Genomic DNA, 13967 nt, shown 5'->3' with positions numbered 1-13967 from the left:
TTCGGGAAAAGTCGGAGTACCACGGAGTATAACCCCTGGAGCAGTAGAACTGCTGGAAGTCAAACCCGCGCGATCCTTTTTTTTTCCCTATCCTCGTTGCCCCGATCGCAATCAATTCCTCCTACGTCGCGCGATATCGATTTTGTCCGTCTTTTATTAATCGCCTGTGAGACGGCAAGGGCATTCATCCATACTAATCAGGGCCTATCTTGCGGCTGCTTATACAATCTGGGAGGGGGAAAAGATCACTCCGACCGCATCGCACCGAAGTCGCCTCACCGCCGCATTTCGTTCAATAATAATAAAATTGGAAGAGACGATTAATACACTGGTTGGGCAAGACTCGGTCATTCTACATCTTGGAGGGGCTGCGTAACCGTTGCTTCATCTGGCGAGCGGCCTGTCAAAATTTTAATTTTTATTTGATTGCGGCAAGCTTCCATCGTCACAATGCCTACTACACGGAGGAGGAAGTCAAGTCTGGGTGCAGACATCAGAGGCGATACTAGCGCACCAGCCATGTCAACAATGGATATCAACAAGAGCGCTCCCCTCTCGGATATCACCGAGCAACCCCAGGTTTGTTCTATCCTGCCGCACACTGTCAAACCCAATTTCCTAACTCACAGTTGCACTCTCATAGGGGGCCGCTTCTACGAAATCCGGCAAATCTCACCACAAGCGTCGAAAGTCACGTTCTTTACTCGGTCGGTTCAAGGATGTAGCTCTCAAACACACATGGCTTATACCATCGCTTATCCTGGCCGTCCTACTCTCTGGGTACGCGATAAATCCCAGCGAATCGAATCCGTTGCACTCCGCGCTCTTTTTGTCTTACCCCCGCGAACCGAAATATCCTGGCGAACCTGTGATGTACGGCAAAGGAAAGAAAGATTTTGCATTCGTTGCTTTTTACACTGTCGTCCTCTCATTCACACGTGAATTCTTGATGCAACGAGTGATTCGACCCTGGGCACTTTACTGTAACATTCGTGGAAAGGGAAAGATTGCACGCTTTATGGAACAGGTTTACACTGCCATGTATTTTGCGGTCTTCGGCCCTTTTGGTCTCTGGGTCATGAGCCGAACTAACATCTGGTATTTCAATACTACTGCAATGTTTGAGGGTTTTCCTCATCGGGAGCATACGGCGGAATTCAAGGCATACTATCTTCTGCAGGCAGCTTACTGGTTCCAACAAGCCATTGTGCTGTTGCTCCAATTGGAGAAGCCCCGTAAAGACTTCAAGGAGCTTGTTGGCCACCATATCATCACTCTTGCGTTGATCTTCCTCAGCTACCGTTTCCATTTCACCTACATGGGTATAGCTGTGTACATCACACACGACATTTCTGACTTTTTCCTAGCGGTATGCTGATTCGTCTCCGTTCGTTTATGTGTACAAATACTGATCATTTGCTTTAGACATCCAAGACCTTGAATTACCTCGACTCGCCTATTATTGGTCCTTATTTTGGCCTGTTCGTTACGGTTTGGATTTACTTGCGGCATTATATTAACTTGAAAATCCTCTGGGCTGTTTTGACCGAATTCCGAACCGTGGGTCCCTTTGAGCTGAACTGGGAGACTCAACAATACAAATGCTGGATCAGCCAATACATCACCTTTGCTCTTCTTGCCAGTCTTCAAGCTGTCAATCTCTTCTGGCTTTACTTGATCCTGCGCATCTTGAAGAAGTACCTGATGGACGACGTTGCCCAAGATGAAAGAAGCGAAGACGAAGAGGAGGAGGGGGAGGAGGAGGAGGAGGAGGAGGAGGAGGAAGTGAGCGTCTCCAAGGCTGCTGCCGGTGAAATCAACGAAGCGGAGGGTGTCTCTTCTCAGGTTGCCGTCAACGGCACATCGACTGACGGTCGCAAACGCAAGTAAGGACGTGCATGATTTATGACATTTACACATACAACGGCCGTTCCGATCTTGCTTGATTTGCGTTTGGCTGTGTGCGGGAATCTAAGTCACGATATATATTAACTACAACTACGTACTGGCTCGGCTATGCTCGCTCTATTCTTCTCTTCGTGGCCGTGTGATTTATGGACGACTTTATACATATTCAAACTTACATTAATATGTGCTTCGTTATACAAAATGGATAAGAACGGGAACATAATTCGCTTCTTGTGCTTGTCAAACTTGGATGCTTTGTTTTACAAGCTTATGTTATTACTTATTTTATGAACGGGGAAGCCCAAATGAGGACAGTGCTTTCTTTTTGGTTTGCTTGAGGCGCTTTGGAAGGCATCGGCGATGATCTCCCGGCGCTATAAAGCGTTTGGCCCAGGGGGAGGAGGTGTGCTTGATCGGGGGTTATGACAGGATCGACTGAATAGGTACTTGGGACTTTGTAGATATCAACTTAATTGCTAATAATGTGACATTTCAGACGGTTCGCTCCTACACGGAAGTGTTGGTCTATTACATTCCTTTACACGGTTTTGCGTCTCCTATATGAAAACAATCAATCCGTTATCTTTATGACTTCTTCTCCTTTCCACGATCAGTTGATACCGTTCCTTTCAACTTGGCTGTCTCGGTAACACCTTCGGGTTTCTCGCTCTTGCCGGAAGTATAGAGCTGCGGATGCATGGTATCATCGTTGGAAAGACCTTGCTGCTTGGACGTTTGAGTGCCTGATTTTTCGCCAATCTTCTCCGCGGGTTTGATTGCGTGGGCCTGTTTTGTTTCCCAACGTTCGTCAGTCTCGATTACAATCCAGTAAATACACTAGACCAATAGCGCTTACCGGATCACGCTCTGACTGTTTCTCGCCTGACACCTTTGCGCCGTCCTCGGGTCCCTTGACGAGAGGACGCTGGGGTCCCGCACCATGTGCAGTTTCCTCAGGTCCTAAACTATACAGATAATATGCTGCCGGGACTGTTAAAGCCACGGAGATAAATAGCCTGTCCCCAGACGGTCAGCACATTGATATCCTCGACATTCGAACGAAACCTGACGTCGTCATACCATGGCGCATTGCCCTTCTTTCGATCGTGAAGATGGGCCTCTGCATAGGACCGACGGGCAGCAACTTGCTGTCTATTCCGGATACTGGCGGCGAACCCAGACTGGGCCATAAGAGCAGTGCGACGGAGTGTATATGGAAGTCGGAGGGGCATCATGGTTGCTTTCATGGCAGTCAAGGGGAATTATTTACTTTCCTTCGTTCAATTCTGGATGTAACGACCAATCTATAGCTGTGCGAGAAAGTAGGCTGAGACCCAAGGTCAAAGCAAGCTTCATAGCATGACGAATCATGGAGTATATAGACTTCGTAATTTATGGTTAGCCTTACAGAGCAGATCTATGTAATTTATTTATCAGTGAAGCTAAGCTGGGTTTACTGTATGGATACTAGATTGGACTGCAATCGCCAAGGTACTGGCAGCTTGAGCAGCCGCAGGGCCTGTACGCGCTAGTAACATCCTTCGTTCATCATGGCTCCACTTGTACATCGACTTCATTCCTATGTCATGGGTCTGTCTCCAGTAGAGAGTCATGTGATATCAAGAAATGCTTGATTGTTGTTCCAGCGAGGCAGCAGATACTATCGCCTACTATATGAGACTGGTTGGACACATTGTGACTTCCAAGGTTGATGAGAGAAGAATGCTGTCAACAAGTTTCTCGGCGGAGATACTTACGCAATTTGTATGTATATACCTGCTTGCACACGAGCATGTAGTTGCAAGTGTCATGCCGCTTCATACTGACAGCAATGGAAGAAATTAACTGAGAGTAATGGAAATCCAAGCTAGTTGTGTCGAGTATAGCCTATGGAGATTGAGGGAAATCAGCTGGGTGTTATCGGTTTGGTCGTTGATAGAAGGAGCTGCCCCACCTGCATCAATACTTTACCGTACCCTCACTTTCAACGAAGGCAACCATCTCGACCTTCACCTAGCATTTGAAACTCTGCCCTTCACTTGAACCTTTTATTCCGTTAGATTTGGCAAACTCTCTCAAGGTTCAGTCTCTTTTTCTATCCCCGACTCTCTTACCCATCGCCCGGTTTGCTTTTGCCCTACTTCCAATCAGCCCGCACGCTATTGCGGGGAAAGTAGCTGCCACAAAAACAAACAAAATGGTCGACCGACAGTCGACTATCCACAGCTTACACAGCTTGCTGGGGAAACTCGATGACCCTGATCCAGATATTCGTTACATGTCCCTAAACGATGTCTTTGGTATCCTGAGTTCGCCAAATTCGCTCTTCTTGCTCAACGACAATGTGACGTCTGCGAATCTGGCCAATGGTCTTTTGAAAGCTCTGGAAGACCAGCATGGAGAGGTGCAGAATCAAGCTTTGAAATGGTACCGTTGTCTCTTAACATGACCCGCCTATTCCTACCGATCCGATTCTTCCATTTACTGACACACACTAGTCTTGGTCCTTTAGCAGGACGGCTTCCAACAGATAGCCTGACGCCGCTCCTCGAACACATTGCCGACCTAACCAAATCATCCACCATCGACAGCTCAGTTCCCAATACTGCTCTTCGAATCATAGTATCATCTCTCCCTTCACCGAGATCAGCAGGTGCGGCGAATGCTGACGCAACCGCAACGTACGCCGCAGTCTCAAGAGTCCTCCTCCCTCGACTCACCGGCGAGAAACCGAAGACCCGTAGAGGCTCTGTCGTTCAAGGAATGCTCGAAAAGGATGCAACAAAAGGCTACAGCAGCGATGCTATCGATGTTGTTATTGAACTGGTCAATTGTTTCGGTTCGCTGCTTAAAGAAGCTGAAATTATATCTCTGCAGAAATCAATCATGGCCATCATCGAGAATGATACAGCCGGAACTGTGGTTACGAAACGAGCCCTTACTGCAACTGCAGCTCTTGTCGTTCACTTTTCCGACGCTCATTTGAGTGCCTTTGTATCCGAATTGATTGAGAGTTTCCGCTCGACACACTTGACGATAACGAGACGTCGTCATCTTATTGCAACCGTTGGCGCCCTCTCGCGTGCGGCTCCATCAAAGTTTGGTCCGTATCTCAAGACACTGGCTCCGTTTGTCCTTGCAGCAGTCAGTGAGCGAGAAATGGACGAGATGCGACAGGATGACTCGGATGATGGAGAACACGATCCTCAAGCAGATGAGCTTCGTGAGACTGCATTTATTACGTTAGAAGGACTGTTATCTTCATGCCCACAAGAGATGCAACCGTACCTCACAGACTCTTTGAACGCCGCATTGAGATACATAAAGTATGATCCTAATGTCGCATTCGATGAAGACGAGGAGATGGGTGGTACGCAGGATGAAGGCAGTGAGGACGGCGCAACTGAGGAGCCGGATGAAGCAGATGATGAATTTGAAGACTTTGAGGATGAAGGTGGCTACAGTGACGTTGATGATGTGAGTTGGAAAGTACGACGCTGTGCAGCGAAGACTCTACATACAATAGTCTCTTCTTACGGCACTGGCCGGTTGTTGGAGGACGGTACACTTTATAACCAAGTCGCACCTGCACTCATATCACGCCTTGCCAGGGAACGGGAAGAAAGCGTGATATTGGAGGTCGTTGTCACATTCACGGCATTGATTAAAAGGTCCAGTGAGAGTCTGACTGTGGCCGCGTTAAACGGGTACAGGGAATCCGTTGGAGGATCAAAGAATTCAAGGAAACGAAGACGCCAGGACAGCTTTGCTGGAATCATTGATTTCGAGCCTAGTATGGGAACTTCTTCCGCAATTGATACCCCTGTCGCTACCCCAAGTCCTCCGGAATCTGGGCCCCAGGTCGAATTGCTCCTATTGCTTCCTAGTCTGATCCAAAACCTGGTCAAAATGTGGAAATCAGCTACTGTGGCTTTGAAACAGGCTGCTATCGTGCTGTTTAAGAGTTTAGCATTAGCACGTTACAGTATTCTAAACGAGTATCTTCAAAAGATTGAAGACCCGATCGCTGATGCGCTCAAAGCGAGCACAATGGGCGGCGCCATTACAGCCGGTACGGCGGTCAGCGTTGCGACTCTGCAAATAGAAACGTTATCTCTGATCGGCGCAATTGCCGAAACTCATGCCTCAAATACGCTTCTGCCGTTCCTCATTGCATTAATACCAGGCGTCATCACGGCTGTTAGCGATAGAAACTACAAAGTCGCTAGTGAAGCCCTTGGAGCCATCGAATGTATTATCAAGGCTCTCACTCCACCGCGCGTATCTGGTACCGATGCCGGTAACTTAGGTCCACAGCTACAGAAGCTTTATGATGTCGTTGTTTCACGCATTACCGACACCAGTGCTGATCTCGAAGTCCGTCAAAGGGCTATACATGTGTTTGGGGTGTTGCTAGCTCGTACATCTGGTGATGTGGGCCGTAAATTCGTTTCTGAGACTCTTCGGTTCCAAGGACTCGATATTTTAGGAGATCGGCTCAAGAATGAGACCACACGATTGGCTACTGCACGCGCTATCGACGATATCGCAGTTCTAGCCACTAGCGAAAAAGATGTGAACTCTACATGGATCACACAAGTAACCAGTGAGCTTGGTGCTCAGCTTAGAAAGTCTGATCGAACGCTTAGAAGTGCTTGTCTTGAGGCTCTCAGGAGCTTGGCAATGAACCCGAACACGAGGGCTCATTATGATGAAGAGACAATGCTGGAAGTTGAGAAATCCTTGTTGCCATTGATCGCTCCCGATGACTTCCACCTTCTAGCTCCTGCCCTGATCATATTAGCCAAGCTCATACCAAGTCACGCAAAGACTTTGGTCACAGAAGATTTGATATCCGCTTTGTGCGCTATTGTTGCTGTTCCCTTGATAGGAACTGTACTCAAAGCACTGCTCCTACTCGTCAAGGTCATTGGGGAACAAGATGCTGGTGCTGATCTTATGAAACGACTTCTGCGTGATGTCGGGATCAATGGCGATCCTTCAGTTGTTGGGCGAGCAATCGGCACCTTGCTCGTACATGGAGGGCCGAAACTGGGAGTGAAGATGGAAGACTTTTTGGCCGAGTTGCAAACTGCACAAGATGATCAGCGCAAATGTCTGGCACTGGCTATCTTAGGCGAGGTATCCCTCCGCATGGGACCGTCTTGCCCTATCAAACCGGATCTTTTTATTTCAAACTTTGATGCCAGATCGGATAAGGTCCGTTTGGCCGCTGCTATTGCACTTGGTAATGCTGCGGCGAGTAATATCAAAATATACATGCCGATCATCATTGAGGATTTGAATAAATCAAAGACTTCAACTTACTTGCTACTACACTCCATAAAGGAGATTCTTCACCACCCTGAGCGTGTACGTGATGAGATTGCGCCGTTTGCCACACAACTTTGGCAGATTCTGTTGGAGGCCTCCGAAAATGAGGATAATCGTGTCGTCGGTTCAGAATGTCTTGGTCGACTTGCTCTGCTAGACCCGGTTTCTTATGTTCCCCACCTACAAGGATATCTGTCTAATCAGAATCCTACCATTCGTGGTACGATCATTTCGGCATTCCGCTATACTTTATCCGATTCCAGTGCTTCTTATAACGACGTCTTACGACCATTGATTGTACCTCTTCTGGTGAGCATGTTAAGCGATCACGACCTTGGGAACCATCGTCTGGCCTTGACTACATTGAATTCAGCTATACATAACAAGATGGATATCATTTACCCACATCTTGGTGAATTAATGCCAGCTGTTATTGGCGACACCCATGTCAAGCCTGAACTTATTCGTGAAGTGCAGATGGGTCCGTTCAAGCACAAGGTCGATGATGGTCTTGACCTTCGCAAAGTAAGTTTCCTCTTGATCTTTAGACCAGTACGTCGATTAATATATTACTCTCCAGACTGCTTATGAGACTTTATACGCCTCTTTGGACGCGGCCCTGAATCGGATCAACGTTCCAGAGCTTTTTGAGCGAATCCTAGCGGGTCTCGACGATGAACAGGACATTCGAACTTTATGCAATCTAATGACGGCTAAACTCATTACACTGGCACCTGAAGAAGTGCAGCGGCAGCTTGATGCATTGTCAGAGCACTATACAACAGTGCTCACATTCAAACCAAAGGAAAATGCCGTGAAGCAGGAAATTGAGAAGGCGCAGGAAGCATCCTTGGGTATTTTGAAGATAAGTCGCGACCTTGACAAGACATTTCCCGCAGCTGAAATTGGGGGTGAGCATCTCAAGTGGAAGTCGTATGTGGATTGGATTCGAAAGAGTTTCCAACCGCAGCTTCGCAATCTGGATGCTGAAGCATGAAAAGTACATTGATTATGTGCATTAGCTATTGCAGCATAATTTTATCGAGACGAAACTCATGAAATCAATACATAATCTGTTAAGTTTGTATCTAGAGCGGTTCTACTACTGTAGTAGGTACGTAGCGCCAATTAGGTGTAGACTTGCATGTGACAGTGATGGCATGTACCCTGACTGCATATCAATACCGCTAAGGTACTTGTCTCTGTGCATAGGTAGGCTACCACATATTTACCAACTTACTAAACTATATGCTCCATATACATAGTTCCGAGTCGATTCAATACCAGTAATATGCTAATAATTACTATTGACTATTGATCAAGGCGAGTTGAGGGCGGTTGGCACCTCAGGCATCAATCGCGGTTTAATGAAGCTTAAGCTTAAAATGGCCTAGGGTTCATCAACAACACTTTATTTTGACTCCATCGCATGAGTTGATGCTTCGTACCTGTCGCATCAACAACCATGATTGGTCTCATAGAACAGTCGCATCTTGATGCTTGGCTTTATTAGAGTGTGATATTCAGGATGTTCAGAACAAAGACTAACTTTGCTGACAGGAGTTGACTAGTGTTGTGATGAGATTCGCCGACTTGAAGACTGCTATGCTAGGTTCACGACTGTCCACAAATCGCAGGGGCTAGCGTCTAGTGATTCACGCATCGTCTTGATTGAGTTACAGAGTGCCCGCTTCAGGCGGCGCTGACTGGTCGAGAAATGTGATCGGCGATAGCACTAAGGCCTAGAGGCTTGCTCTAAGGCAATGACTACCATACTAGCGCGTGATAGCCCGCGCCTTGACGCCTTGACTTTTTTTCGGTACTCGGCAGCTGGCAGCATGTTCCGCGCATTCATTGATCTGCCCCCATCTCGGGATCCGCAGTTAATCAATCCATTTGCTAACTACATGGTCACGGCGTATGATTATGTATGTCAATTTGCGGCACAGTCAAATGGCCTTCGGGAATAATGGAAGGTGTTCGATTATGCAGGTTCGCTATTGGGTCTCTTCGACTCCTCATGTCATGCACCCTGTATTGACTGTGCCACATTTTGTTCATCTACCGTGCAATGGTCCCCGAAGGATCTTTTCTTTTGTCTAGTGGTATTCCTTCTTTCAAGGGTCTTGCCATCGTCTATACCGATGAAGCTCCATCAATTCGAGTTTCTCTTCTCTTGCCATAGCAAAAGGTGGTTGATTTCCATGCATATGTGATCACATCATCATCATATTACCTTCTCACTATATTGAATGAAGGGTGCAATCTGTCTTGACAAGTGAGCAATTATGAGTCGTCAGCCCAGATTGAACACATCCCTGCGCCAGCAGGTCTACTCTTATGTTGAGACTCCAATCGAAATGAGTCCGCCTGGCTTCCACACTTCAAATTCCGCAGATATCCCCACAGACCAGACTACTACCTATAACGATCAAATCTCGACTACCAATCCCAGTCAGCACGAGAGCCTCCAGACACATCCAGATGCCATAAGTGTTGCGTCCCAGGAACTCGAGCAGGCGCGGCAAATCCACTTACAAGAGAGACAAGCTCTTGCTCTAAGGACGACCTGTCTCACAGAACACCCCGCACTATCAGCACCTTATGGGGAGGAAAATACCTTGCCAAAGAGTCCGCCGGCACATTCATCTTCTCAATATCAGTCACCGCCATACTCCCCCGGCCCACTGCCAGAAAAAAGACCTACAGATTTCGAATATACCTCACCTCAGAAGATATCCATTGCGCCAGATACCAATCCTTTACAATCTCCACGCTCGCCAATTCACCGTATGGGAACATTTCCATCTACCAATCAAGAATCGCAGCCCGTGCATGAAACGTATCCGAATCACCAGCCTGGTCAGATTGCTCACCCAAATCAGATAGTGATTGGTGGCCGTTGGAGTACAGGACTCTGCGAATGCGCTGATGTCGGAACTTGTTGCCTGGGAATGTCTTGCCCTTGCATTCTCTACGGCCGAACGCAATACCGACTACTGCGCAAATCTCGAGGAGAAGATCCAACCAACCTACTGGGATACGAAACCTGTAACGGGTCATGTACCTCAATGGTAGTCTTTTGTGGCTGTCAATGGCTACTAGCGACGATCCAGCATACACGCACCAGAAAGACTTATGATATCGAGGGAAACATTTGTTCCGACTGCGTCAGAGCTAGTTGTTGTATGTGCTGTACATTCATCCGCAATGAACGGGAAATCAAAAGGCGAGAGGAAAACAGGGCATATTCAGCGCAGCTTACAGGGTCGACATTTGTGACACCGTATCTTCCCCCGGGACAAATGCACTACCGGCCTAACAGTGGCTGATTTTTGAATTATTGTTTGCGGGCCTAGACTTTTGGATATAGTTCCTGTGCGTCGGCCTGTTGATGTATCTCTTTCTAGTAAAGCCCACGCTCCCTGTACATTCGAATGGGTCTTATTATGTATATACCTCTCATGTCGTTTATCTCTCTCTCTATTCATTTTAGTATATAAAAGTAAAATACACAACTTCGATAATATGACACGTGATCACTCTCGTCGGATTGGCTGCTCCTCAGCGGGCTGGCGGGAAAAATCGAACTCCGACATCTCTCTCACGGTATTCTCCAGTCTGTCCTACATGCTCCCCATATACACTTGACAGCCTCTCATTTCTCTTTCATTCAAAATTCATCCTGCATTCTATCCTTACCCGTATTACATACACGACATCAGCAAATACTAATCCATTTTAGCGACTACTTAGACTATATTCCGGCCTCTTCATATATACAACTTTAAGTCAGCCGCGCCACTTTCCCCACGAAAGATTCACCCCGATCGCCTTCTCTCGATCTCTTCATCAGTTCTTTTGCAAACAATCTATAAATTACGATTCATGCGGCAAACAATTGGAGATTGACTCCAAACTGTTTTATTTCCAGATGCAGTACAGTGACAACTGCGAGGCGGCCCTCGCGTTGTTGCAACTACATAGCGTCTTGTGCTGAGATCATGGATCTCGAACGTCGTCAAATCTGGGCCCAGCCCACCTCGACCACCTCTGCGCGCCCGTCGTGCACGCCGTTCCTATTACCAAGCAATGGTACGTGAAAAGAATATCGAGTTCAATAATTTGCCAATACTTTGGGGGATACTGCCATACTGACTACAATTGATTAGGCGTCCTCACGATCAACAGCACTTTCTCCCTGACGATGACCGAAGACGCTTATTATCAACCTGCTTGCACGGGCACTGCAATCGATGAAGTTCTCCCTTCGGCTGTACTTAACAACCAGGACCCCTTCTATGCATCTGTCGGTCCCCAACTTTATGCGATTGGCTGCATGACGGTGGTCAGCTATCTATTGGTTATCATACTACTCATCACACCTCGAAAGTTTTATGTTGGAGGTCCTGGAGGTGATGGAAATATCTTAGGACGACATGGTATTATCAGTGGCTCCTATAGTGGACATTCTTCCGTCACCGGTGTAGGCGGCCGTCCTTGGCTGCAAAAAGTAGCAGCACTGTCAGTTGCGATTTCCTTGACCATTGCGACGGTTGATTCATTCCGAGTGGCCGAGAGACAATACAACATGGGTTATACGGACGCTGCAGCTTTGACGGAGGAAGTTATTGATGGTACCGAAATCAGAATCGTGCACGTTGTGTCCAGTACCTTTTTATGGCTCGCTCAAGTTCAGACTCTTATACGACTTTTTCCGCGACACAAGGAAAAGGTCATGATCAAATGGGCCGGCTTCGCGTTGATTGTGCTTGATACGATTTTTGCCATATTGGATAATTTTGTTTCACACGGCTCGGAGACACGACCGCGGCTTTTTGATGATGCAATACCGGCGCTTTCCTATCTCTTTGAATTGGCCCTCAATCTGCTTTACGCGGCTTGGGTGATATTTTACTCGTTGTCAAAGCATAGGTTCGCCTTTTTTCATCCGAAAATGCGGAATATCTGTCTAGTGGCTGTCTTCTCCCTAATCGCGGTGCTGATTCCCGTTGTGTTTTTCATTATGGATATTTCTTCTCCAGATGTTGCTGGATGGGGTGAGTATATCAGATGGGTCGGTTCTGCGGCCGCCAGTGTCGTGGTTTGGGAATGGGTAGAAAGGATAGAGGCTCTTGAGCGTGACGAACGCAAAGGTGGAATTTTAGGACGAGAAATATTTGATGGTGATGAAATGCTAGAGGTCACACCTTCACAGGAGGTTGATTGGCCTCGGTCATCGAATACGCCTGGGAATAAAAGCGGTCGTGGGACTGGGGTTGCTTGGAGAGGTAGTAGTAACCCGAATAATAGACCCGTTCGCAGGGGTCACCTTGGATTCCAACTTGGAACGCGCTGTCGAAACGATGCTACTAACCAGAAGCCTGATCGACGTGCCAAATCAACTCAGAATGCGTCTGTTCCTCCTGTGCCTCCACCAGCTGCAGTGACTCCAATCAGTCGAGCCGATACAACCAGTGCTGCTTCCACCGTCTATTATGTTCGTTATCACACTGTTGCTAGCCCAACCCCTCCTTTATCCGCGGCACCAATTGAGCCCCCGGGCCAACCCGGCACTCAAAACAAACGAGAAGAGACTGCAGTGGCGTCTAATGGAACGCATTCTACAGGGCAATATGTACCTCCGGGTAATGAGATACTTTTGACGGCAACATCGGGATGGAGACGCTGGCTCCCGGCTGCTGGCCTATTCGGAGCCAGACGATCAGCTCCGCCACAAGAGATTGCTACAGCTCAGGAAGAAGAGGAAAATGCACGCGACAGGTCCCACGGTAGCGATGATGGTAACTTCACAGAAAAGGACGTAGGTCCTGTGAACACATCTTCGAGATTTCAACAAGCCCTGTCTTCGCTCCGGTTTGGTGAATTACAACAGAGATTCCGTGCACGGTCACCCAGGCCCTTGACAGTGACAGTGATTCCCTCCCGCGATCTCGCCCAGCAACCGTGGTCACCTCAGCCAAACGAGGCTGGCTCAGTTAACCACCCGACGGGCTCGGTTAGTCTGCCGACAACCATAATTCTAGCCCAAGGACGACGCACGTCAGCGTGGCCCTCACCTTCAAACCCTTCTAATGGACTTGGAGATGGTGATCATCTCGAGTATGACCCGGAGACAGCTGCTTTAGTAGATGTTGGTCCGAATCTTATAATACAAACAATTACGTCCGAGTCCGTGGATTCTTCAGCAATCGCTACATCCGATACGCTTTATGAGAGGGCAGATCATCCCTTGCAAGCGCACCAGCAGCTGCGCGGGTTTTCTGTCGAAAGTGAAGAGACACCTAGGAGCCAGGATACGTCTCATCAGACAGTGCGATTTGACTATGACGACGGCGATATAGAAGCCGGACGCGGCCGCAGGCGTCAATAATTTTCATTTCTCTCATTCTGCTCTTTTATTTTTGTTTTGTTCATTTTGATTTTTATATACCTACCATTTGTACTAGCGAGGCGTTCAACTGGTCGGCTGTCAGGATATCTCATCGGGATTTTTTTAGGATATATGATATAGTTTTTCAAAGACATGTGCTTTCATATCATAAATAATGAACACTGCTTCATCCACGGCCTATTCTGGTTTGATACTACCTCGCGTTTTGAGGGGAAACATTCCACCAATCCAACATATGTTTGCATCTTGCTCCGCTTAATCAAGTATATTAGGCATCCTCTTGTGGCATTCTACAATTTCATCAATCTCC

General features: G+C 47.5%; 5 protein-coding genes across 5 annotated transcripts; 4 read left to right on the top strand and 1 right to left on the bottom strand.

The window, feature by feature from the left end:
* Positions 1-450: 450 nt before the first annotated feature.
* On the top strand, positions 451-1890 carry EYB26_001894 (uncharacterized protein; the record flags this gene model as incomplete). The annotated part of the gene is made up of 3 exons (XM_054261202.1): positions 451-579; positions 644-1369; positions 1426-1890. 3 exons carry the CDS (start codon positions 451-453, stop codon positions 1888-1890), a joined length of 1320 nt encoding a protein of 439 aa, XP_054117177.1.
* Positions 1891-2493: 603 nt separating this feature from the next.
* EYB26_001893 (uncharacterized protein) lies at positions 2494-3143 on the bottom strand (the record flags this gene model as incomplete). Its single annotated transcript, XM_054261201.1, has 3 exons — positions 2494-2694; positions 2765-2924; positions 2989-3143. 3 exons carry the CDS (start codon positions 3141-3143, stop codon positions 2494-2496), a joined length of 516 nt encoding a protein of 171 aa, XP_054117176.1.
* A 962-nt stretch (positions 3144-4105) lies between these two features.
* Positions 4106-8239, top strand: EYB26_001892 (uncharacterized protein; the record flags this gene model as incomplete). Its single annotated transcript, XM_054261200.1, has 3 exons — positions 4106-4335; positions 4407-7767; positions 7823-8239. 3 exons carry the CDS (start codon positions 4106-4108, stop codon positions 8237-8239), a joined length of 4008 nt encoding a protein of 1335 aa, XP_054117175.1.
* Positions 8240-9530: 1291 nt separating this feature from the next.
* On the top strand, positions 9531-10320 carry EYB26_001891 (uncharacterized protein; the record flags this gene model as incomplete). The annotated part of the gene is made up of 2 exons (XM_054261199.1): positions 9531-10104; positions 10151-10320. 2 exons carry the CDS (start codon positions 9531-9533, stop codon positions 10318-10320), a joined length of 744 nt encoding a protein of 247 aa, XP_054117174.1.
* Positions 10321-11246: 926 nt separating this feature from the next.
* Positions 11247-13636, top strand: EYB26_001890 (uncharacterized protein; the record flags this gene model as incomplete). Its single annotated transcript, XM_054261198.1, has 2 exons — positions 11247-11337; positions 11415-13636. The coding sequence occupies 2 exons, from the start codon at positions 11247-11249 to the stop codon at positions 13634-13636; spliced, it is 2313 nt and encodes a 770-aa protein (XP_054117173.1).
* Positions 13637-13967: the final 331 nt, after the last annotated feature.

This window comes from Talaromyces marneffei, chromosome 1, assembly GCF_009556855.1.
Source record: "Talaromyces marneffei chromosome 1, complete sequence".
Lineage (NCBI taxonomy): Eukaryota > Fungi > Ascomycota > Eurotiomycetes > Eurotiales > Trichocomaceae > Talaromyces > Talaromyces marneffei.
The sequence above is the reverse complement of the archived record's forward strand: the minus strand, read 5'-3'. Positions and strand labels throughout refer to the sequence as shown.